This window comes from Centrocercus urophasianus, unplaced genomic scaffold, assembly GCF_019232065.1.
Source record: "Centrocercus urophasianus isolate 14NV4802_14NV808 unplaced genomic scaffold, USGS_Curo_1.0 seq_11, whole genome shotgun sequence".
Classification (NCBI taxonomy): Eukaryota; Metazoa; Chordata; class Aves; order Galliformes; family Phasianidae; genus Centrocercus; species Centrocercus urophasianus.
In genome coordinates this window covers 83,398,719-83,424,448 of record NW_024884253.1, presented here as the reverse complement: position 1 = coordinate 83,424,448, position 25,730 = coordinate 83,398,719, and the positions used below count along the sequence as shown (strand labels likewise).

General features: G+C 40.4%; 1 protein-coding gene and 1 long non-coding RNA gene across 7 annotated transcripts in view; one reads left to right on the top strand and one right to left on the bottom strand.

Moving 5' to 3' along the window:
- The window catches only part of CAP2 (cyclase associated actin cytoskeleton regulatory protein 2), a 64,232-nt gene extending 41,919 nt beyond the window's left edge, over positions 1-22,313 (top strand). For all 5 annotated transcript variants that reach the window (XM_042808706.1, XM_042808709.1, XM_042808710.1 and 2 more), the window contains 9 exons: positions 502-645; positions 855-940; positions 2,595-2,700; positions 14,266-14,461; positions 15,310-15,485; positions 16,747-16,870; positions 17,082-17,164; positions 19,824-19,964; positions 21,523-22,313. In XM_042808706.1, the coding sequence (XP_042664640.1) occupies positions 502-645; positions 855-940; positions 2,595-2,700; positions 14,266-14,461; positions 15,310-15,485; positions 16,747-16,870; positions 17,082-17,164; positions 19,824-19,964; positions 21,523-21,606 (1,140 nt within the window). In that variant the 3' untranslated portion in view covers positions 21,607-22,313. The remainder of the gene's footprint in view (positions 1-501; positions 646-854; positions 941-2,594; positions 2,701-14,265; positions 14,462-15,309; positions 15,486-16,746; positions 16,871-17,081; positions 17,165-19,823; positions 19,965-21,522) is intronic.
- The window catches only part of LOC122155032, a 103,359-nt gene extending 78,541 nt beyond the window's left edge, over positions 1-24,818 (bottom strand). For both annotated transcript variants that reach the window (XR_006167097.1, XR_006167096.1), the window contains exons 1-2: positions 24,687-24,818; positions 13,577-13,619 (exon numbers count right to left, since the gene is read on the bottom strand). This is a non-coding gene — a long non-coding RNA (uncharacterized LOC122155032). The remainder of the gene's footprint in view (positions 1-13,576; positions 13,620-24,686) is intronic.
- Between the last annotated feature and the right edge of the window lie 912 nt (positions 24,819-25,730).

The window sequence follows — 25,730 nt, the reverse complement described above, 5'->3', positions numbered from 1 at the left end:
AAGGGAAATTTAAACATTAAACTTACCAGTAGGGAGAACTAAAATGGATGTTGCCTTCACTGCATTACTTTCTAAATCTTGTCGCCAGATGATAAGGGGTCACTAACTAACAGGTAATTTGTTTATTATGGAAAGAACAGCGTGGTGATTAATATGAAAAGCTCCAGCCAGTGTAAAAACTCTGAAAAAGCTCCAGAAAGATCACATGAAAAATGCTAAAACTCTGAGATGCGGGGTCTCTATGGGCCTTAACCAGGATGGCGTGTAAAAATGCTGCCAGTGCTGAGAAAAATTTTTGCTGCATCACGTCATTAATAGTTAATGCCAGTGCACTTTGCTGCTACAGCCAGAGCAGGGTAATTAAACTGTTACTTTAATGTGGAGAATATGCTTTCCTTTTCCTCCCACTGTTAACACAACGGGCAGGGAGGACAATGTTACACCATAGGGTGTTTTTGGACCGCCGATTGTTAACAGCAGCGTTTTCTTTCTTTCTTGCAGAATGAAGTGGCAGTGCTTCTCAAGCCAATATCAGAGAAGATTCAGGAAATACAGAACTTCAGAGAAAGAAACAGAGGAAGTCAAATGTTCAACCATCTCTCAGCCGTCAGTGAAAGCATTCCTGCGCTTGGCTGGATCGCAGTGGTAAGTCACACATAGGCCAGCTGGGAGAGCTGCCAATCCACTGGATGTGGCCCAGAGAAAGGTCCAAATCTTGCAGAACTTTGTAGTTCTCTACTACATCCAAGAAGCTGCTTTATATTATACCTAATATATCAGGGAAGGTGTCTGACTAATGTTTTACCTCCTTTCTCCTTTTGTTGTTTCCTGCTACCGTGGGTTGATGGTCCTAGTCTCCTAAACCAGGCCCTTATGTCAAGGAGATGAATGATGCTGCCACCTTTTATACTAACAGGGTATTAAAGGACTACAAGCACAGGTATGTTGCAAAGCCCCAGTATCTACTAACCACCATGAGAGAAGAGAGCATTAACCACACTAACAATCCCATCACACACACACAAAAAAAAACATTTTGTAAACAAAAAAGCATTTGCTAAAATCTGATCACAGCAGCTTGTTTTCCCCTCCTCATCTTAGACCAGCAATGCTGGCTTTTGTTCTCTGCAAGTTAATATGATTAATTTTCTGGAGTGCCAGAATGTTGGCCAATAGCTGCTATGTGTCCCTGTCTCACTTGTGCACTCAAACTGTTGCTGTTTTTAGTCTCCGCTTGGAAATGCGTGTTTACATGCTTGGTGTGTACAGTTGAGCATCTACTCTCATAGCTTTCAAAGTGATTTTTTTCTGCATTACTGCATTGTTCTTAAAGAGCACAGGGAATTCACAGAACAGTTCCACGAATAAGATCAAAAAAGTGAATAAGCGTAGGTCCTTTCCATGCACTCTTAACAAACGTCATGTATAAATCCTGTTTGTTTGGTACTTTTGGAGGCCAGATTTTGACTTTTTATTTTTATACCCTCAGTGAAAAATAGTGTTTGCAGTCGAGTTTCTTCTCTTTAGCAAGGAAAACTTTATATACTTATGTATTTAAATACGTAATTTTATGTATAGATTTCAGTTTCTTCTATATGTACTATGTGTGTGAAATATATATTATATATTATTATTTTTGAAGCCTTAGTTGACCTGCTCGAGGTAACTGAACGTTTTTACAAAGTAGTTTTGGAGGTACTTATCCTAAAGCAAAATAAAATCTCACATTAAGGTATAAGGAGGGTGCAATAGCTAGGCATAAAGTTAGCTCTTCTCTTAAAAAGGAATTCTTCCTATGTTTTTAACTGAATATTTGACCAGATCACAATGTCTTCCAAAGCAGTGGAAAGCTGTCTCTTGACTTCCCTAGGCCTTGGATTAAACCCACTGTCCCAGATCCTCAGCTGTATTAAACACCAAGCTCCCAAGGAAATAAACAGGGGTAGGTACCCAAGCACTTGTGAGCATCCACTCCATGGCAGTCACTGTTCAGTAATTACTCTGACGTGGAGCTCCCTAAGTAAGGACCACATCTTACAAGCAGTTTCTCTATCTGTATGTACTTCTTGTTCACACTTAATCTACCAGTGGAAGACTTAAGCCTTCCAAATAATGATTCCAGAGCCAACTTTTAATTTGTATAAAAACTCTTGATGTATCAGTTTTTCAGTCAGATGCCTATTACACGAGCTAGTATTACACTGGCTACATATGAACTTGGGAGCTAGAGCACTGTAGGTAACCCACAAATAGTTCATTTTCTCAAATTCAGAACCTCGAGGTTGAGTCCAGGAAGCTGCTACCAAGTTCCTTCAGTGCTTCTTCAGTTGACTGTGAGTTTGAACAGGAGGAGGTAACACGTAACACCCTACCAGCAGGCTGTGCTAGAGGCACCTTTGCCCGTCTTTGTCCTCTGGAAGGGCCTGAAAACTTTGCAGTGTAACAGGCCTGAGTATCTTCAGCACTGTGCTGACTTGCTGCCTGCTGACTGGCTTGTTCATGGCTGCAGGCTTTATTTGCTTTAAGCATGAATAGCAGCATTTTCTGATTTGAAGTACAAACACAGATATAAATATTGTTTCTGTTTTTTACAGTGATACACGTCATGTTGATTGGGTGAAGTCCTACTTGAACATCTGGTCTGATCTTCAAGCATATATCAAAGAACATCATACTACAGGTCTCACCTGGAGTAAAACTGTAAGCACCCTTTACTGTTTCACAAAAAAAAAAAAAAAAAAACCCCACATAAAATATAAGCAACCAATCTGACTTCTAATGTAGGTCATTAACTTAGAAAAATACACATCCAGGTGAGAAACAGAACTCATGGCCAATGAACTTCCTAGCCAAAATGATAGAAGCCTGAAAAACAGGCAAAGTTGATCTATCAGGCCACTGTGGTACAGTTTTTGAGAAAAACAGATTTGTTTGGGATGGTTACAACTATAATTCCCAGTTGCAGATAGCGAGGAAAGGCAGGCACAGTTCTCCAGGCCAGATACAGTGGAACACAGGAAAAAGAAACACAGGGAATTCATGCCAAGTTCTTAGTCCACAGATAGTCAACTGTATAAAATTAGTATTTTATACATACAGAGATAACTTCTGAAATGTATATACTTCATATATATATTCAGAGAGATAGCATATATAACTGTGCTATTTATGCTCTCTGTATCAGCATCTTCTGGGTGATACATCTGAAACGCGTAACAAGATGATCACAATGAATATTGTTCTCTAAAAGAAGTAAAGAACAGTAGGAATGAATTTTCTGTTAGACATAAAGGTGAGAGTTTATGTCAACAGTCTGCATTCATGCAATGTTCTACATAAGATTGGAATAATGTACTCCCATTTCTTACCAAGTTACAAGATTTGCTGTCATAATTTTCTAAACTTACCAGTGCACACACATACTTGCACATACAGTCATTCATACCAAGACTATCACTTCTGTACAGGCAAACATTTTTATTTTCAATTGAAAGATTGTTAAGAGGGCTGACATAGACCATCAGATAACTTAATTCTCAGACCCAAATCACGGTGACAACACAAGGAAGTGAAACAGATCTTTATGATAGAATGTATATTAACATGGTATCTGGAAAAGTTTCTTCATCTCCCACGTATGGAGGAGATAATCATATGAAAGAATGTAGAACATACACTACTTGTTCTCAGCTACAGACACTGTACAAGTCCTTACAGTATTCAAATGCAAGCTCAAATACAGGAGACACTAAGATCTGTGTGTACTTTTTAGTTTGAAGCAATGCAAAAATACTTAAACCTGATCAATTGAAAGACTGGAATTATCTGCTGCTTTGTAGGTTTCTATTGTAAAAATCCGAAATATTAAATATGATGCTCTTTCTTAATTCAGCACAAAGTTTCATATATGCTACATCTGACTCTATTGTAATCAGTGAGTGTGAGAAGAGCTGATGATTTTTAAGTGATTGTTAGGAAAGTGTAAGAAATTATAGCATCCTGCTAGCAAAATTAACCTAAAATCTGGAACAAGTTTAGTTCTGTTAATAAAGAAAGATACATGTATCAGTGCATCTTTAATTAAATAGAATTTTACAAGAACAGAAGTAGTGCTATAGAGATTTGTTATATTTGTTATACAACGTAGCAGGAAGCCTCAGTGCTGTGAGTACTGGTAATCTTACAGAGAGTGTGGCTATTGCAGATTGTATTTGACTGGTTTTAAATGCATCTCAGCCATCACAGCTCTATATTTTCCTTTCTTTAGATGTGCAGCAAATTGCTGAAGCCAAATCTAGGTGTGACTTGTTTGTTCGTATTAATCATAGTTTACTGTGCTTATTATATCTTGAGTGATGAGTCCACTAGCACATCTAAAGCCTTGCTTTCACTCCATTCGGATATCACTTTCATTTGAAAGAAGATGTCTTGGAGGTATGGATCATATGAACTATCATTCATTTAGTGTATGCCAGAAAGATTAAGTTAAAGGTTATACGTCTACAGGAAAAGGGTTGGTAAATTTTTACTTCATGTGAGTGTAAGGACATTGGAATCCAGTAAGTTAGCAGGTTGTTTAAGTACCTTGTTGTGTAGATGTTGTTTAAATAGTTTTATGAAGATTGGTAACAAATACATCCATGAAAGCAATGAATTACTAAAATGATACTGTGATTTTTTAATGCATTTTAAGGTGAGAATGAAAGTGACGGATTCATGCTGCGTGAAGCTAAGCACAAAGGTCTGCAGAATCAGGGCCTGGACAGAAAGGGAGGATATAAGAAAGAAGCAGATGGACTCTTTGGCAGGGTTTGCTGTGATAGAACAAGGGGAAATGGTTTCAAACTAAAAGAGGTGAGATTTAAATTGGATATAAGGAAAAGTGCTTTCTAAAGATAAGGTTGCCCAGAGATGTGGTGGATGCCCCGTCCCTGGACACGTGCAGTGTGAGGCTGGAGCACACTTCGAGCACTGATCTCACTTGTAGGTGTCTCTGTTCCTTGCAGGGTAGTTGGACTAGGTGACCTTTAAAGGTCCCTTGCACCCAAATGATTCTATGATTCTATGAAATGCAATATTTAAAAGTTGTAGAAATATTCCAGACAGTTGCCTATCTCGGCACACAGCAGCTTCCACTTATATGCATAACAGGAAAAAACAGTGTGGCAAGGCATTAAGAAGGTGTTACATTTATGAAAGGGAGACGTTGATACAGAAAAGCTATTCTGCTTTAGGGAGAGAAAGAAAGCAAGTCTTTGACCAGTGTAAGTACACAGTTTTAAGTATGCTATAGCAATAATTTAGCCTTTAGCTGCAGAAGTCAACAAAGCAATGCGAGAAACGTTAATAGAGAAAGCTGTTAAGTGAGATATTTGGGCATTTCTAAAGAAACTCAATATTCAGGGAGAACATTCACTACTGCATTTCTTAGAGCTGTATTATTATAGTTTGGACTACAGCAAAACACCAATAGCATCAGCCCAGATCAGGCTAAGCTTGTGCTTCCAAAAAGGACGGGGCAGTTTTTTTAATGGGCAGTTGGCCTCTTTATCTATAGATGCAGCATGGTGTGGTACACACATTTCTGGCTGTGCTCCAAGGCAGTATCACAAAGCTGTGCAATTTCCAGCCCCCATGTACCCATCCATCAAGCTGCACAGGGCAGCTGCAGCCAACTTGGTAACAAATCATCGGTACATACAGAAGAGTTCTTGGCTCTGGCAGCAGCACACAGGCAGATACTTTAGAGAAAAGTGTCAGAAATGTCTTAATAAATTACAGGACATGCACTAAAACTAAAACACATAAATGTATCCTGTGGTACCAGTTCAATATACTCTCGATATACCAGTTAAGGCATCTTGATAATTGGAACAATAGTAATTACCCACCTAATAGAGATAAGCAAGCATTAATTTGCTGCCATATATGAAATTCTGAAGTGTCAGTGAGTTCTATGCAAAAAATGAAATGCTGTAAATGTCCGCTGCAGCATTTTACCCATGCAGCAACTGTCATGTTTGCTTGCTACAGCTTTCTGACTTAAACATGAAATGTACAGCTGTAACAGTAACCTACGTCCTTTTTGCAGTCTTTACTGAAAATAGCAAGTGTCCTTTTCCTTCCCCCCACCTCCTAAAGAAGGGATTCTATTGAAGCACAGCTCCTTCTTTCCTCCCTGCTTGCTTTATTTTTTCTTTCTCTTGGTGGTGTAAAGAAATGAACAGCTGTAATATAAGCTCACAAGAATGCCTCATAAAAGTTTGTTTGCTACAAGGACTGCATGAGTAAGCTGGGGGAAGTGAAACTTCTGCTCCTATTACTGCAGGTTAACTCTGCAGCAAGAAAACAACTGGCCATAATGAGAGGTTGCTGTAGTTTCCTGTACATCAAATAAGCGTTAGGAAACAGATCTTGCTCAAGGATAATTGTCCTAAACGTTCCTCTAACTTGCAGATAGAGCTGCAGTAAGTTTTTGCTGTTTGTACACAGTTGTCATTTAGGACAAATTTTGACAGCAGGTTTTGAAGAGGCATTCACAAAATAGGGGTGAATTTCTTTACAGTGTTTGGTTGAACACAAAATGACACTCAAGTAATGAATGCTCTCCCACCCCCATTTACAAATCAAAACAAATTGCTAGCAGGAAGCCTGCATCTGCATAGCAGTTGCTGTAGTTGAATCAGTTGAGATTTATTTATATCTATTCCCACTGAATCATAGAATGGCTTGGGTTGAAAGGGACCTCCTGAAGTCTTTTTTCCTTTCATTAATATACATATGTATATGGCCATATACTATTCTAAAAACATTCTTTAAAAGTTGAAATTCCCCACAGGTTCTACAAATGGCCATCAAGCTCCCTACATCAGCCTGAGTGCAATTACACTGGCCTCAGTGCAACCTTTGGCCATTTCATGCTCACCCAGAATAATCACCTGCAGACATTTTCCTATTAAAAGGCTCTGCCTGTCTCCTGTACTATCAAAATACTTTCTTGCAACGTATCAACTCTCTAAATACCAATGTGAACAAGTTGAAAAAGCCCAAATCCTGCAGGCGAAAGCCTTCTATTATCATTACAGTATCTCTTCTGTGCTGTTTGGTTTGACTCACTTATCAAGAAGCCATCGTCTGAGCCACTTCACTGAAGCTAAAGGTCAAAACTGTAGTGCCAAATTCCATCCAAAGCCGCAACTGCAATCCCAGAGGCTTCATTCTGACAGAACTAATGGCAGCACGGATAGGCTGATTTAAATGTCTGTACCTTGGATAAGACACACACTTTGTCAGAGTGCTCAGTTTTTCCTGTCATAGCTTTTCTTTGCCTCTTCTGCCTCTTTCTCTTCCCTTTTATTCCCTTTTCTTCTTCCTCTTCCTCACCCTCTCCTCCTTTCCTTATATTTTATGTTAAAAATTTGTTCCCTTTAGCTGTTTGTTTCTCAGAGAATACACAACATACATGTTTTGATATATGATTAATTTAGAAACTGGCCACCAGAAAGATACAAAAAAATCCCTTTTCTTAAGGCAATGTCTTATTTGGAAACTGCCCTAAAAGTTGCCCATCATTTTAGAAACATCCTAGCAACTCTACAATTAGTTGCTTCTGTTGGCATTTGCCATTATGACATTGAAGTGCCTTTGAAAAAAGTGGTTTTACTCCCTTATTTAAAAAATGGCTGAAAATGCATGTCTCTGCTGGCTATCAGTGGTGTCCTTTCAACGTCAGCGACCCAACACCACTCAGACATGTTGAGGAAGAGGCTGGGAGAGGTTTGTTTGACACCAGCTGTCAAACGTAACGTGTAACATAATGCAACCTGGTTTCAGTGGAAAAGGGAAAGAGAAAACTGAAAGCATGTAAAATGGAGAGAAAAGGAAAAAAGAACATCTATTAAAACTTCAGTGTAATGCAGTAGAGTCATCTTCTTTTTAACTGGATTTTTGTTTAAGTATAGGATGGTTTAATGTACCTGTGGGAGCAAGTTCCTCCTTGACAACTGCACTAAGATACGGCTTTCAGATGGTTTAGAAGACCTTGGCTGTGTAAAACATTTCTGACTGGGTACCTGGGAAGTTGTGAGGACCACTTTAAATCCTCAACAGGTGACAAATGGCAGAAATGAATTAAAAGGGGCTTAAAAGTTTGCAAACTCAACAGATAAGTAATTCTGGGACTCAGTAACAAGAAAAAAAGAGCCTAGTCTGGTTTTTGTTGTTTTGTGATTTAACTCTCAGTGATTACAGACCCTGCAAGTCAGCTGTTTCATCTAGTAAACTGTGTGTGAGGGCAGCGGAACCCCATGCAGACAGGTGGCATAAATACAGTACGTAATAGGACTGTTGTGCTAAGCTACTTTTGCACACACAAACACCTCAACAAGAGCTCTGCGCCCCTAAGTCAGAGTCCACCTGTTCCCAGAGGTTGACACATGATATTTTGAGCTCCACAGTTCTCATCTTTGCCTGTGCATATGTACAAGAACAATACAGAATGCTGTGATTTTAGGTGTGAAACTAGGATTACCAAACGAGAGGGGGTTTCTTTTTATTTTTTTTAAGGAGAACATAGTCCCTGTTAAGATTTCTATTTACCTGCTGCCTTGAAAAGATGGCTTTGCAATAAATGGAGGGTTTTATGCCTATTTCTAAGCCACTTGTTGCCTCAGCCACAGATAGATACTTGCATCTTAACGTGAGTTACAAACACAAAAGTACCATATATCATGTGCACATTCATACTGAATTTATTTATATGCATTGTATAGATATTTATAATGTCTTTGGTTAAAACTGTCCATTAGAGTTACAAGAGATGACAGTCCACTTAAATTATTCCACAGTAGGTTCCCACCATGAGAACTTTGTTCCTCCCTGTACACATGCTGCACTGTGTCAGCTAAAGCTAGATAAACACAGAGAAATACTGTGGTGGTTTGTACAGGGCCTGGCTCACAAGACCTTCTCATCCTCCCCCAGGACAGCAGCATGCCCATGTGATAAAATTGCATGGTTCCATTTCAGCTCTTCCCAGCTGCCACTGGGAACTAGTGACAGAGGCAGGGGATTCTAATTAGGGTTCTAATTAGGCTGCTACGATACTACGAACACAACAGCATGTCAAGCTGCATGCAGCCTCTAGGACCTACAGAGCACTTGTACAGACACTGTTGTGTTTCTCTGACAAGACTGCCACTGCATTGTGCTCCAAGGAAAGCCCTTGGTAGACATGCTCTGTATGCAAGGCCTACCTCCCCAGAAGCCAAGGGTTTCACTCATCTCTACTGTAATTTCAAGGGAATTAAAGAAGATGCAGCACAGATGAATTTTAATTAGCCAGCTGCCCCCAAAATAAACAGTCTCTTCTTTATTCCACTGAGCCAGGTAGGCAGACAGCTCGGAGGAAAAAAAAATACCTCACCCTTCTGCCAGTCCTATGAGATAAAGGTAGAAATACAGCTTACTCTGAGCTTGTACTGCAATCCTGCAAACCCTTCCACGGCGATAATGTACATTTATCAGAACCAAGGCTGTCAGCAGCTTCAGACGCTGGCTCCAGGGAAATGGCTGAGGCACAGGCAATGGGAAGCTCTTGAGCCTCTGCAGATGGCTCTGGGCTATCCAGCAAAGGCTATCCCTGACCCCTTCCTGTCACTTCATTCAGATCATAGTTTAGAAGGAGGCCAAAGACGTTTTTCTTTTCCCAGAGAGAAGAATTCTGGAATATTTTGTCCTCTTTGTAACTATTTGTACATGACACAGGGCCTGCATCCTCTGTTCCTGACAGGACCTTACTCAGAGAACGACACCTTCTCCCATATTTCTGGAAGCCCCAAGAACAAGATTGAAATCATATCAAGTTCACTCTGATACAAAGCTAACAGGTTAAAAGTTAATGGCTTGTTTTTACGTTGCATTTTCATAAAGAAAGGCTGAGGCTATCTATTCCCCTCGCAGTTCTTTCAAGGGGAATATTTTCAAATGATGAAAAAAATGACCTCACCAACATGGCAATGAGAACATTTGGCTATCAGCACAACTTGTCACGACGTGTGCAGACACCACTGCACTGAGAACAGCAGCTGTTACCAAGGCAAACAGCTGAAATAAAAGAGGAAGAAAGGCGGCTTGCAAATAACCGCCTTTGCTAGTCCAAATGGCTCTTAATACTCTTTGTGTAAAGACACACTGTTGTTAACATCTGCTTGAAGTTAATATAAAGAGTTGTTTGCAAATAGCAAAGCTGGTAAGCACCTGCTGCCTTAGGAAAGATGAACTTTTGTGGGCATATAACGTGCTATTTTATTCCCAGCAGCTCTCGTAAACACCATGCTATACAGAAAAGAAATGAATGGACTTTGTGAAGAGCACTTTAGTTGAAATAGGATAAGACTATACACAAGTACTGCTAGATACCAGAACAGTTTAAGAGTCTGGTTCAGAAATATTCTAGAGCCCGAGGATCTAAGTGGTCTTAGAAAGATGACTAAGAAAAGGAAACCAATTTCCAGTGACTTAGGTTGATAACATTGAGGTCTGTGCATTAATAGAGGTTGAAACTAAGCAAAAGAAGAAAGTTCTTGGCCACTTCTCTAGTCTGGTTTTAAAACTGCCCTTGGCATGAGCGCGTTTTAGACCAGCAGAATCTCCCTGGCATGCAGGGAATGCAAGAAGTGCACTGTGTTTCCTGCATTTCCAGTTCACTTGTGCCTTCCATCCCCTTCTGAGTGTTACCCTGAGATGCTCCTCCCACAAAAAAATTTCAGATTGACTTGACTGTTAGCTTGATTTCCATCAGGTAAATCAAAATGGAAAAATAAAGAAGATAAAAGCTAGAGTGAGATTGAGCTTTCCATACAGCATGACTCTGTGTACCTTCCCAAGCCTTCCAGACCTCTATGTTTTCTCCACGCTGCTCTATTTCATTTGAGGATTGTCATACTGCATGTATCCATGTCATTAGATGGTAGATTTACAGTGGAGCAGTTAGTCCTGGCCCTATCATTAGCAACCTTTTTAGACTTTGACTCGCCTTTTCATTTTGCCTACGTTAAATTGTGACTGAAATTGTTTGCAGTTTTCAGAATGGCAGGAGTTTTTCATACCCTGGCCATAGATGTTTAGACATAATTGAAAACGTCACCATGTTCTGTTAGCTTCTGTAGCTGCAACTCAGTCATAAACAAGAATTTGTCATGAAGCAGAAAAGTTTACAACAAAGGTTACGTCCATCTCTTATTTCTGTGATTTCACAAGATTACGAGGAAAAATGAAGAACCCCAGTTGTGACACTCCTGTACTGTTATTATGTATAACCCAATATCTTTTGAGCTCAGTAGATAGCCACTGACTTCAGAGGATGGACCAGGCTTGTAAAGAAAAGTGGAGGTTTTTGACTAGACTTGGCTTATCTCTGTGAGTACTGCTTTAGAAGAAGAACATGCTTGTAATTGCCCAAATCCTTTCCCACCTCTGCCCTTGAAAAGTAAATTAGACATTCTCTAGTCACATAAGACCATGTCTGAATCTGATTATTTAAAATCCTTCTGTTTTGTTTGTGTTTTCACTAGATAGTCCTTTAAGAGTTCTGGGAGGAGGATCATCCACTTCCCACCATTAAATTCCTTTGAGTTTTGCTTCTACTTTGGTTACTGGACATTCCCTTCCCTTTGTTCCTGTTTGGAAAACTGCCCTTTGATACACTGCTTAGCATCATCGTTTGAGCTCACAGTCTCCTGTATAGATCAGGCATAGGCCTTTAGCACCTGAAGCAGAGATTGGCAGCGACCCACCATTCTGTGTTGTATGCAGAACATGCAGATAACTCCTGCATCTTTGTAGCTTTTGCAGAATTTCATTGGTGTTAATTACAAAAGAATGTCAGCTGCTTCTGCTTCTAGGTGACAGTTGCTCCTCAAACAATGACTCACATTCAAGTTTCTGGAAAATCACACTACTGTATTTATGCAGGTGGAAGCTATAAAGTATGTTGGGAAATCAGAAGGTCAAATTTTTATCTCAAGCCACAAGTTATTAACCACTACTGCCAGTACTACCATTAATCTACTCACTTAAAGCATACATAATTTATAGCTGCAGGTTCACACTGCAGCGTGGATGGTGAGTGCCATTTCTGTGTAGCTAAGGATTTTAAAAAGACCTGCAAATGCAACGTTCATAATTCTGGATAACCAGGACATAGTGAATTCAGTTGCTATGGTTGCAGGCAACAGATAGGGAAGATCTCTGTTGCACCTCAGGCAGCAATAACTGACTGTGCCACTGAATCCACTTGCATTCATTTTTTACTATAGTAATTCATGGTTGTGCTGACTCTGCTGCAGGTAACATTACTGACATGAGCACAGGCAGGAAGATGGGCCCTGTAAATCGAGTTCCCAGTGGGGGAGCTGTCCCCAGTCTGAAATAATAACCAATAATTACCAAGTACATATGCAGAAATGCTCAGAGTTAAATGTATCCATGCAACAGTGAAATGTCTTTAAGAGCAAAAAACATCAGCACCTGGTTCTGGTGTATCTCGACAATAAATGATAATCAATTCCAGAAGGGGATTCTCTTTTGTTGACATTTGATTAAAATTATTTAGCAGCACGGGGGAGAACTCATTGCTTTAAGAGATCACAGATCCTTTCAGAAACAATCAGACCGTGCTGTTACATCAGCTTTGTTACTCACCTGAGTCTTACTGTGCAAGTGCACTTTTAATGCCACTAATGTGACAAAGTGTCTTGCAGTGTATTTATCACTACCATAACCATCAATGGTTGCCTCAAGTGGAACAGTACCCCTGTGCTGAAGACTCATGGGCCAAGAGAAGGGTTACATTAAGATGTTAATTAATGTTGTTATTACTTTTCCGTGCTGCTTAAATCAGGGTCATACAGACTGAGAGGTCTGAATACTGTTGGGTACACAAGTGTGCCAGTCTTTTTTTTTTTTTTAAAGGATATCTGAAGAATAACAAAAGTGTGTGCACCTCATGAACCAGATGCATGCTTTGATGTTTTCACTTAGTGCAAAGCAGAAAGTGGTGGCACAGTAAACAATTAAAAATATCCTTTGAGTCCAGCTAAGCAATATCTCTTTCCAGTATTGGTTACCTGGGATGCATTTTTAACAACCTATATCTCCTAACAAAGGCAGCCAATTAGGAGACATGACTCTGTAATTCTCTGTCATTTTTCCACTGTATCTACCTACCTATCGAATGAGTTAGTGCAATGCACAACACTTGGATAGGAAGCTAAATTAATCAGACCAACCTAATTTGTTCACAGCAGTTCTTGTAAAAGTCTCTGCTCTGCTGCAGAGATGCTGTCTAGATGAGCAATTTCTGGCATCAGAGTGACACTCAGTGGCAAGACAAGAAAAGTGATTCTCGGTTTCTCAGATTCTTTGTATCTTTTCAATCGGTAGGATGCATCAAATTGTGATCAGCTCATTATCACTATTCCCTGTTTGTTTGATGATATTATATATGAGCATCACCATTCAGACCAAAACATTTACTTTTGATTACACAAACTAATAGAATGACTGCGTTACTTACTTTATCAGGGTCCCCTCACTCATTATTCATGTGCTGTGATCTCCTGCAATTGAAAAAAAATAATTTGAGAAATCAAAAAATATTGAATTTCATGAAGAACTGACTTGAACAACCATAGCTTTGTTTTCTGCTGCAACTCGAATCTTTGCAATTACTTCAACAGTCTGAAGAACAGCATTTCACATATTTTTTTTATAGTTGAGAATCTTGCATATGCATAACTGACATTTGGTGACCCCTTCAGTTATTTTTTAGACAGAACGCTTTCTGTTGAACATCAAGTTACTGCATACAGTGTCTAAAGAAAAAAAAAAAAAGAGAGATTTTTGCTTTTACATCTGAGAAGCATTTATATATCACAGCACATGTAAATCATATGGAAACTTTAATATTGAAGATGTTTAATAATACTGTTGGCAAGCATTTTGCATAAATACGTTAGGCGGAGTAGCTCTGCAGCAGAGTGGCAGTGTGGACTGCCTGCCTTTCCAGCCTGGTTTCCATCGATGCGAGGAAAGACTAATAGTGTTTAATAACCACTTATGATGCTAGAAGTTCTTCTGAGCATGTGGCTGCCTGGAATCAATGAAACTCAACACTATCCAAGGATGTTAACAAGTATGAGCTATCATCATAAAGTGTTCTTTGTCACACTGTATTTAAAACTAATTTCCATCTATCCCACACAGGGTCCTGTCGCATCACCCACGTCTATGAGGTCTGTCCTAACCAGTGGGTCGTGCCCCTCTTCAACACCTCCTCCACCACCGCCTCCCCCAGGACCTCCCCCCATCTTTGATACAGAAACCCCCCCAAAGGATGAAGGAACGGCATCTCGCTCAGCCCTGTTTGCACAGCTTAACCAAGGAGAGGCAATTACCAAAGGTCAGGAGAAAAGAAATCAAATTCTGACCCTTGAGTCAAACTACATCAACAGCTGTTGCATGTACTGACCCGAATTCCACCAATGTTTTTAAGCTATGTTTTGGCAAGAGACTTTTCCAAGGCTCGTACTGATCCATCTGGATGAGGCAGCATACTAAAACCCCCTTTAGAAGTAGCAGCACTCAAAATTGTTCAGTATTCCTGAAATTTATACCACTTATTTCGAAGTCTCCATTTAATTTCAATGCAACCGTGTTAGACATCTTCAATCCCCAGCAGCTGGTGAACTTCACAGTTGCAATTACAGTCAGAAGTTGTTCCTGTTTCTGACCCACAGTCCGTGTACCAGCCTGTGTCAAAATGTCTCATACGTTGCGTGGAAAAGTACGGCTCACAAATCAGTGTGATAAAACCATTTGTATTAACACTGGATAGTTGTAATTAAAGTGGATGGCTGTGAATTTAAATACTTACAATTCATATGTCTGCCTCTAGTGCCAAATTAGAAAAAGAATCTCACTTTTCTGGATGTAAAAATACTCGATAGCAAGATCACAGAGCTCTCTACAGATGGAGAGGGACTAAAAGACTGCTGCATTTTAAAGATTTTAAGACAGCCCATCCCGGGTCAAAGAGGTTTTATATAAAGGGCTAAAAACATCTATGCCAGTTACAGTTCAGGTGGTTACCCTGGGCAAAGCACGAGGAAATAAAAAATATCAACTCATCAGATAATTTAACACAATTGCAAATGACTTAGATACTATCTTTCTTATTTCAATACGAATAGCCTTAGGACAAGACAACAGATTCTCTTTTATAATAACGACCCATTTTTTTCTCCCAAGGGCTTCGCCATGTCTCTGACGACCAGAAGACTCACAAGAACCCCAGCCTACGTGCCCAAGGTCCACCCACTCGTTCTCCCACGAAAAGCCATACTCCAAGTCCCACCTCCCCCAAGAACTCCCCGCAGCAGAGCCATGCCCCCGTCTTGGAGCTAGAGGGGAAAAAATGGAGAGTGGTGCGTTCCAGTCACAGCGCGGAGTTGCACGCTGCACACTGCAGAGCAGCCTGAGCACTGAGCTTCTTGCACAAGGCTGTCCGCGATCAAGTAGCAACAGATCAAATTTGCAACTAAAATTTGCAACTACCATGCCTTATTCCAGTTTAGCTTATTGTTCTCTGAGATCTAAGGTTGATTCATTTGTCTCTGAGAATCTAAAATACTTCATCCGAAACGAAGAATGTCAAAACCAACAAATAAATTGTAGCAAAATCAGACAGCGCTCCAGAAACAAATCCCATGAAGAATCCCAATTAAAATCCCTTTTTGCAGGCCGCTCTTGTGAGAAAACATACATTATTAGCAGAGAGCACTTCTTCCATCCTTGTTAACTGATGGAATTATACATTTATTTTTCATCACTCGGTCACTCATTCCATGCAAGCTCCTCTCTCATGCTTAAAAGTGGAGAAGTATTTTCCTTTTGCTCAATCTACAGAAGACAAAGATAGCTTTGCTTATAGCATGGAATTTAATTTATGGAGGCATATTCCAAACTGTCTGGGAGTGAAAAGCCATGTCACTGTGTTGGTTTAAAGAGGGAGAAAGCAGTAAGAAATTTAGTCATGCAGAAGTTTCAATACGCAGTCATTACAATGGAGTAAAGTTTGCACAGAGTGTAGCCACAATTTACCTCTGTTGTTTTGCATTAGGGCTTTACTACCTGGAACTTCCCTTGTGGATCCCTAGCCTTTCTTTGCCATACATTGACTGTAAACAACCTTTTGCACTTCATAATGAGAGAAAATTTCTTCACATATTCCTCCTTATTGTTTAAGAAGGAATATTGCTTATTGCAATATTATTGCAATATTCTCCTTATTGCTGCCTGCACCAGCTCACAATATACTGCATACAGCCCTGGATAGCATTGCTGGGAGTGAAAACTTGGTTTGGCCTTCAACATGCTGGTTCTAAGTTGAATGAAAGCCAAACTGCTGTGAAGGCATTCTTACACTGCTGAGAGCAGAATGTCTTTGCTACCAAGTCAGTGGGTTTGTCTCAGTCTGTGCCAAGTTCTTCAGCTCTAGAACATACACATGCGTCACCAAAGGCTGAGGTAGGTGAAATATCCAGCCACCAATCACACTGGATTTTTAAGCCACCAGGAGGATATTGTTCTGTTGCAGTGATGCAATGACTTGATGATGTGTTGTACTAAGCTCTGACTGTGAGCTAGTTAAAGATAACCAAATAAATAAACTTTCTTCTGAAATAGGAATATCAAGAGGATAAGAATGACCTGGTCATTACCAACACTGAACTCAAGCAAGTAGCCTACATCTTCAAGTGTAACAAGTCTACACTTCAGATAAAAGGAAAGATCAATTCAATTACTATTGGTGAGTGAACAGCTCAGCTGGACTTTAAATGCCAATCTTGAAAAAACTTATGCAATTATAATGCATCAGAATCATTTCATTCATTGTGATGGGCAGATCACCAGTGATTAGCTATGCAGCATGAGACTGGAAACTTTTGTATTTAATGCAGCCGATGTGCATATATTTGCTTTTATCTTGCCTTTCTTATTTATGATTGTTTTTATTTTAGATAACTGTAAAAAGTTTGGCCTCGTGTTTGACAACGTTGTGGGAATCGTGGAAGTGATCAATTCCAGGGATATTCAGATTCAGGTAAAGATCTGTATGAGAAACAAAGAGAGAAAGAGAACAGACAGAAAGAACGAGCCCGACATGTGGCTGCAAGAGATTATTAGAAACTCATGCGCACACGATGAGTGAGAGACTGGTGCAGCCAAACCTATCTTAATATACAGCGAATTCTGCTGATGTATTTAGGAAGTGCCTATGAAAACTACTGATTGTTACTGAATAGACTTCATTTAGTCCAACACCTGGTTCCAGCGAAACGGAGAGATCTATTCAGTGGAATCACAGAATCATAGAATAGCTTGGGTTGGAAGGGACCTTTGAGGTCATTCAGTTACAATCCTCCTGCCCCAGGCAGGGTTGAAATATTATTACTTCTGGCCTTAATTTTGTTGCTTTCATGGTAAACAGCTCCTGAAATTGGAAGTTTAGCAGTGTTTCAAATTCTGGCAGTTAGCTAATTGGTTTCTGAGCCCAGAAGTTGGTTATTTCTTTTTTTTCTTTCGTCTTTTTTCTCTCAATGAAAACATTCAAATAGACTATAATGGACAACTAAACGACATAAAGTGAAAGCAGGCTCTTGGATTTCGAAGATCTCCCTGCCAACAACTTGACTCATTACATGAGAAGATAATGCAGACAACTTGCCCAGATACGGGCTGTGAGTCTCTGGTTTTGTCCAAGACAACCAGCGAGTAAAATCTCATCAGAGATCACCTTCTCTTGTGGTTCTTTTGAAATGAAAATACACACTTTTTTAATCCAGATCTTGCCCTCCCTGTACTGGACATTGCCCTATTCAAAATACAGACAGCCTGCCTGGCATTTACAGCACTTCGCTCGTTCCATTCCAGAGAGGTCTAACTGTACAAGCTGGGACCAACACAGATGATCTTAAGAAAGGCCTCTGGGATGTTTTATTTTAAGACAAAAATAATTAAATGGAAATTAAATTATATTAAACTGCCTGTCTTCTTCACAAAAGCTGAGGTCTTCTGCTTAAAAGGCTATGCCTGCAGTAAATTCTGTACTTCAGAAATACTGGTCACAGATACCACACTGAAAAACAGCAGGACTTTTTTTGCACTTTTGCACCTCTTGCAAGTGACTGACATTGCTACCAGCTGCACGTCATCTTCTGAGCTGCAACAAGCAGGTTTGTCATGATCACTACACAACTTATGGCACAGGCATTTGAACATCCCAGGCATTTGGCTGGTTTCTGTTTTTTTTTTTCCTAAATAAATGGATTATTTTTATCAGCACTTCTAGAACTTCTCATGAGAGACAAAAACTCCTATGTGAGGAACAGCAAAACTGGACGCTGTTAATATTCATGCAAAGAAGAAATATCTTTACTAAGAATAAAAATTCTTTTGATTAAGCAGGTTCTATGAATATTGCATAAGGCTTCTACAGCACAGAACAGAGTGGAGTTACACTTAAGATTCTGGCTATAAGCTGCCTGATTCTGAAGGATTTGAGCATGCCAAGTGCTCAGAACCTGCATTTTCTCAGTATTTTGAAGATCTGAGCTCATAAATTGCAAATATATCACATATTAATGCAATGAATTACCCTATAATTTTTTCTATGTTTACTTCAGTGCCTTACTTCTTGGCTCTCCTTTCTCCCAGCAGCATTTTATTTTTCCTGCTGTTTGCTAAATGTATAACATTAAACAGAGCCTCCTTTTGCAGGATCTCATGCAATAGAGAGCAAAAGAGAGGAAAGATGAGGCTAGGAAGCACTGATCGTTCCATATCAGACTTCAGGAGGAGGGCAGAGTGCAGTAGACAGACCACTTGCTCTTTGTTTGCGTCACATGTAAGGAACTGAAGCTGAAATTACATTCTAAACTCGAATGATGGAAGACACTTTTTTTATTAGCGAGTGGCTATCTGTCACGCGCTGTTATTGTTTTATAGCTCAAAGCAACCTTTGCCCTTTCAATACTCTGTCCAGAGCTGCTGCTTTCAGCCAGTGGGGAGGAGGAGGAGGAATTTTTACTGACAGCCATGAGTCAGCCAGTTAGCCAGGTAGAGACCTTTCAACCTGCAGAGTGGTCAACATGAGAAAGTCTACTTCCTTCTGCCCCCCTCAAGTAAATCTTGCGCTTGCTTTTAACATGATGTAAGAAATACCTTTGAAGATGTAATTAAATTGATCTTCGTGCTTTTTTAGGGCTCTATCTTGCCTGAAGGGGATAAAACCCTCTCCTGTTCTGTGCTATAAATCCAGGAAGAGTTTTTAAGTCTTTGGAACGCATCACAAAACACTTCTTTTGGATGCTGAGATCCTGCATTTGCCTAGAATGGGTTGGAGTTCACGTGTTTGATTTCATGCCATCCTGCTGATGAACAAGCTGAATGCTGCCTGAGTATCAGCACAAAAACATCACTGGAAGCAAAGGGAATGGAGAAAAAATTTGCATCAAGTCATACATTAAAAGTCTGCTGTGTATTATAAGCTTGCAGTTGCATGGAAAACATTGTTGTCACCACCAAGAACTTCTAGTGCTTAGCAAATGGTAGCTTCTATCTCAAATACAAGCATCATGCAGGCAGATGACATACAGATCAGATGTTGACAGGCAAAATTAGACCTGGCAGGCAATAAAAATTAGGTTAATAGAGACTTTATTTGCTTTTTAAGATTCGATAACGAGTATATCATTTTCCAGGTGATGGGGAAAGTGCCAACCATTTCCATCAACAAAACAGAAGGCTGTCACATCTACCTCAGTGAGGAATCATTAGATTGTGAGATCGTGAGTGCCAAGTCTTCTGAGATGAACATCCTCATCCCCCAAGATGGCGATTATGTGAGTGAGATTGTTTTTAGAGATTCTCTCCCTCTACCCATCTAGCCTTGCTAGATAAAACTGCTAGGAAAGAAAGAGCTCACACACCACAGTATGAACACGATCAAGAGATGATCCAAAACAACTGAATTTCTGTGTTCTGTTTTCTCAGCTATCAGTGGCAGGGGCAAAAACTTAAAAATTTATACATTATCTCTCTTTTTTTTTTTTTTTTTTTTTTTTTTTAAATACAGCTGATGGCTTCATCTCCCATCCACTTAATTTTCTTTTTTTGAAGTTGGTTCCTAAACATAACCTCCCAGTGGGACTCACTTCACACATTATTTGAGAGCACTCTGACTGAAGAGGATGACGCTAAAGTTAAGATAGAAATCTTGCAGCTCCAAGTGAAACGATAAAGTATTACTTATTTTTTTTCTAAGACTGCTGATACACAGGCAGTATCTGTAGAATTCTTGCTAGTGTTTTTTCAAAATAAGGTTCTTAAACATCACCTAAACATGAGATTTGCCTTTTCTAACTCAAAGGCTCCTTTTTGTCCTAGTAAGAGCTTAATACTTGTCTCTCCATCATTTCTACTAAAGCTATCCACTGTTGTGTCACACTGTAGCAAGGCAACATGCAGGTAAAGCATACTTACTCAACAGAGTAGTTTTGAAGTTGCACTGAATGACTCGAGAGAGAACTTGAATTTGCCATAAGTCTTCCACTCTGGAATACCATATGGCAGAAGAGTTTAGGCTTTACAAAGGAAAAGATGTGAGAAGAGAATTTGCATGCTCCACTTTTCCTAAAGTGATTACTGGATGCTCATCTTCAGGCAAATAAAAAGAGAATTATTTTTCAGTGAGTGCATATCTACCTGCTTCTGAAAAAAAAAAATCTCTTTGATGAGTCTCTCTCCTTAAATTGCCACTGTTGTGTGAAGTCACTGGCTATCAAAACACTGTGAGATCTGAAAGAAAGAAATCCTTTCCTCCACACTTTTGTTCTCTGAGAACCAAGGAGGACCCAATATCTCTCATGCTTTCATTGACCACATGAAATGGAAGGAAACTTCCCTCAAGGTTCTGCTTTGTTCTGTCTGACCCACAATGAATGCTATGCCTCTTGATGTTTATCACGTGTAAAATGATAGGCTGGTATTTTAGATTTCACTCTTCTGTGTTATATCATTTGCTTTCCTCTTTAAAATTAGTCTCCCCACCAAATCTCCACATCAGATCCCTTCTACTGTCTTCCAGGCCAGTCATTGATGGAGCCTAACGTCATTTCTGACCTGAGGTTTATTTACTTAGCTGTCCCAAATAATGGTGCGAGAGGGATTTTTACACAGGAGTACCACAGCAAGGCTATTTGAAACTAGGTAGCAGTAAGGCTTTTTCCTGTGCGGCATTGAATACAGCTTCCTAGGGTAATGAGGAAGGCCTCTCTATAATCCTGGCATGTCTGAGCTCTCAATGCTTTCCCAGTCATGTAGCACTAATAGTATCCCACCACTTTTCACGAGGTATCCGCTGTTTATCTAATCAGCGTTGGCGCTTTTGTTTCTTACCAGAAAGAATTTCCGGTTCCTGAACAGTTCAAGACAGCGTGGGATGGATCCAAGTTGGTCACTGAACCTGCCGAGATCGTGGGTTAACCTGACAGCACCCGGCGCTCACTGACCGCGATCAGACCACAGCCAGCAGAAACAACGCAGCAACGTGAAGAACTAGAAATAGCAGTAGCTCCTACTGCTCTCATAGGCCTTCAAGCATTAGCTGTGCATGCTAGAAACAATAACTCGTCTGGCACGCTTTTGTTAGGCACCTCAGCATTTCAAGTTTCCAGTTTGCCTTCACTTACGGTTTTACTTCTCAATGATGTCATGTGAATGTAATGGCTTGAAACCCCTGCCTTCCAGCCACCTCATTGGTTTGAAACACTTTATTCGTTAAGCCAAAACACTGCATGATACACTGTTATCACATTGCTTCTGGGCATTCCTTTTTATGTTTCTGCTAATCAAAAACAGCACTAAGACTAAGATGAGATTCTCACCTCTTATGCTAGTCCTGCACAATGCAGTACAAACACATCCTGAGAGAACTATCTGACAGTTCCTTGTAGTTCTCTGGCAACCTTTTTATTTAAGCAAGCAAAAAAGGGTAACTTTCAGCAATACATTTTCCTAATGGAAGATGAAATGATACGATATTTTAATCTAACACTTTTCTAATACACATATTTAGAGGATCCCTGCGTTTTCAGAGATACAAGGTTTTATTCTGGTCCACACAGACTTGCTGTAACCCTCTCGTTTCTTAAGAATCAGGAATTTTTTTGAAACCGAAGCCTCACTGAGCTTGCAGCAAATCACCTGAAAAGTTTTTGCTCCACAGGTATCTTTTGTTGTTGTTTATAGACACAATCTCTCATGCTTTAAAGTTTCACACTGTATCCTGCAAACTGCACCTTTGCTATTCAGCAAGCTGGCATGGGAAGTACCACGACTGGGCAGGTGGTTTTCCCAGGGTGAGAGGCACGCATCAGATTCACTTAGTTTGCTTGTTAAAGTTCCTTTAAAATCTATCATAGCTGTCATAGCTTCTGTTAATTAAAATATCTTTCCATTTCTTCCCTGCATTTCTAACACTCAATTTCAATTACATCCACGAAGCAAAGCCATAGATTTATGACCTATCAGTTGAGCCCAAACAAAGCCCACTTGGCCCTTCAATTCTGCTTTCTATAGTCCCTATTGTACATGCTTTTTTAACAAAGGTGGAGTCCTGTATACATTTGTACTATTTCAGCACACAGTACAATAAAATTTTAAAGTTTTGCAGCCAGCATATGTTTTTGATCACTTGTACTACTTGGTAATGGTGAAATCAAAGTGAGATGCTTGCAGAGCTAGTTACAAGCTAAATTTTGTGCCTAATTTACCTTGAAAGTACATTAATCCTTGAGGGTTTTTAACTATCTTCAATTGTAAACCCTACATAACAACAGTAGTGCTCATTCTGCAAGGTTTTGCTATCTGATCTTTAATCTATATGTATAATGTGTTTGCCTTAGTATATAGCATTTTTCAACAGTAAACTTCTTATGGATTAAAAAAGGAAAAATGTACTTGTTTAAATATAAAGTTGCTCAGAGCTTACTGTGCCGTACTGTTTGTCCCACACGCCCTCCCCATCTTAAGTGCCATCTCATTAGCTTAACTGAGAAGCAGTAGCTGCTCCTCCCATCTAAGGAAACATCGGCACACCAGCAGCCATCACTCACCTGACAGCAAGCAGTGCTTGTGCTGCATGTGAGCAGGTGAAGTTTTGTGCATGTAACTTCTGTGACAGCACTGGAACCCAGCTGTTCGTGGGTCTCATTTCTAGGTACACCTGTATCTTCCAGAGATTTTGTCTAGGGAGATGTCATGACCTGAACAAGTTTATAAGGTCTACCTTCTATTTTCAGCCTTTCCCATTGTTTCTCTACATGTCTTTGGGTACATCCTTCCCATGTTAACAAGCTCCAGGAGCAGTCCATCCCATATTTCACTTGTGGGAAGACTGTTTCATCTTCAAATCATAATCATGATTTGTTCTGTAAAACGATCTCATTCTGATCTGAGCCATGTTTTAAATCCAGCTTCAAACAGGGATGAAGTTGTTGCACAAAAACAGGAAGCCACGTGCTCCCGTGAAGGTATTGCACAAAGCAAGTCTAAAATGCTTTCTGGTGAACAGAAAACAGTGATGCAGCTCTGACTTGCTACAAGGACAAACTCCTTTAGTTCTTCCAAAGGGTTCAGCTTTCTCCTCGAGGCTGGTTTGCTTGTACCAGTCTCCTTTTAAACATTTCAGAGCAAACTCCCTTGTGGCTAAGCCTTCTCTCTACACTCACACTCCTGCAGCGTGCAAGACCCAAGCACAATCGTTGATGAGTTTCTTAACAGGAAGGAGTCCTGTCCAGTCACACTGTGTGCTTGAAGGTCTGACCACACCTGAGAACTTTGTCAGAGAGCAGAGGTTGAAAAGATAAGGAAGGAGGCCTTACATTAAAAGACACAAGGTAATACTGATAACTGGAGGCACGGAGGCCAATAAAGTCCATGCAGTATTAGGCACCAGAAAAGTAGAATGGGAGAGAGACTTGTTAAACATGCAGACATCTTTTATCAAGTATGCAAAGTCAGCCATGTGGCACTAAGTCATAACTGTGTTTCGTCAGCTGTAATCCTTGGGAAAAATATTTGCTGTGTGTTTTCAGGCTGCTCTCTGCAACCCGTCTTAAAAAATGCAAAGGAATGCAAAATAAACAAGACAAATCTTAGGTTCTGATTCTACCCTATATGAATTCATGTACAATTAAACGTAAAAAGCTCCTTTTTGAAGGAATCATTACATACATCTTGAGTTTAAAAATAGTCACCAAGCTGCAGAATGATGATATGAAGAAAGATCCCAACTGCGGTCAGTTGCGTCCGCATCCTCACCAGCAAACGTGAGCTGTGTTTAAAGACTTACTGCAGCAAGGAATGAAGCACTAAATGCTGAGCAGTCCTAACATTCTATCAGCCTTTTCTTCTTACTATGTGCTGCCACAGGAGATATGTCATGTATTCCAGATTGGTCTGCTGTATAATCAATGAATGCACAGATGCTATAATTAAGAAATATACAAGAGAGCGTGGCTAAGCAGGTTATTACACCAAAAAAGAATAGACAAAGGGCTTACCCTTGTCCTGGGCTCACTGGAAAACTTCAAACTGAGGGATCTCCAAAAACAGACCCTTTCACACTGGCAGCCAGCTCTTAAATAGGTCTAGGAGAGGTGCAGCCAGGCTCCCCCCCTTCTGGCACACAGCTGAATTGCCTTCACCTGTGCTCCTGTGGCTGACTCAGTGCTCGTCTCAGGTGGTCAATCAGAGGTTCAGGCTGTAATTCAGCAGTTGCCATACAGTCTGCACTGCTTTGAAATTGTGTTTCTGTTCTGAATCTAAACAGAGAACAGTATCTGTGGTGCATACGTTGTTGCGGAATGAACGTGTATGGTGTAACTAGCCTGTTCATTTTTATAAACCTCCGTGGGTCAAATGTTCACTAGGCTGCAAATTAGCTGGTAAGGTGCATGAGAGATTTTGATGTAAGTTTTCATATGTAAACAGTGTTTTTCTTGTGAGATCTCACGCTTTCTTCAACAGCTCCTCTGTAAAAGGACCGCTTCATGCGCAACAAGGAGAAGGGCCAAACCCAGGACAGGCTGGGGCCTCTCAGGTAGAAAGCAGCAGAACAAGGGGCACTGGGCACAAACTGGCACACAGGAGGTTCTGTCTAACCACCAGACATCACTTCTGTGCTGTGCAGGTGATGGAGCACAGACATAGGCTACCCAGAAACTGCGGGGTCGCCTCCTTGGAGATGTCCAGAAGCCGCCTGGCCACGGCTCTGAGCACGCTGCTGGGGCAGAGCTGGGCCAGGTGGGCAGAGAGCCCTGCCAGCCTCAGCCACCCTGCGGTTGTGCGATACCGGCTTAGTTATTCAGAACATCGCTTCCTTTGTGGAAATGGGAAGTATCGAAGCAGTGACTCCGCGTATCCACCAGATGGCAGAGAGCAGCTGAGGCGCGGGCAATGGCGCGCTGTTTTGTTAACGCTGCGCTCGTGTTCGCAAAGGCTGTGCGCGCTGTCTGTCAAGGGACTGAGAAACCGCTCTCTGAGCGTCACTGTTAAGACGTTAAAAGATCATCTCGGTTAAAGGCCTGAGGGAACTGAGCGCGGAA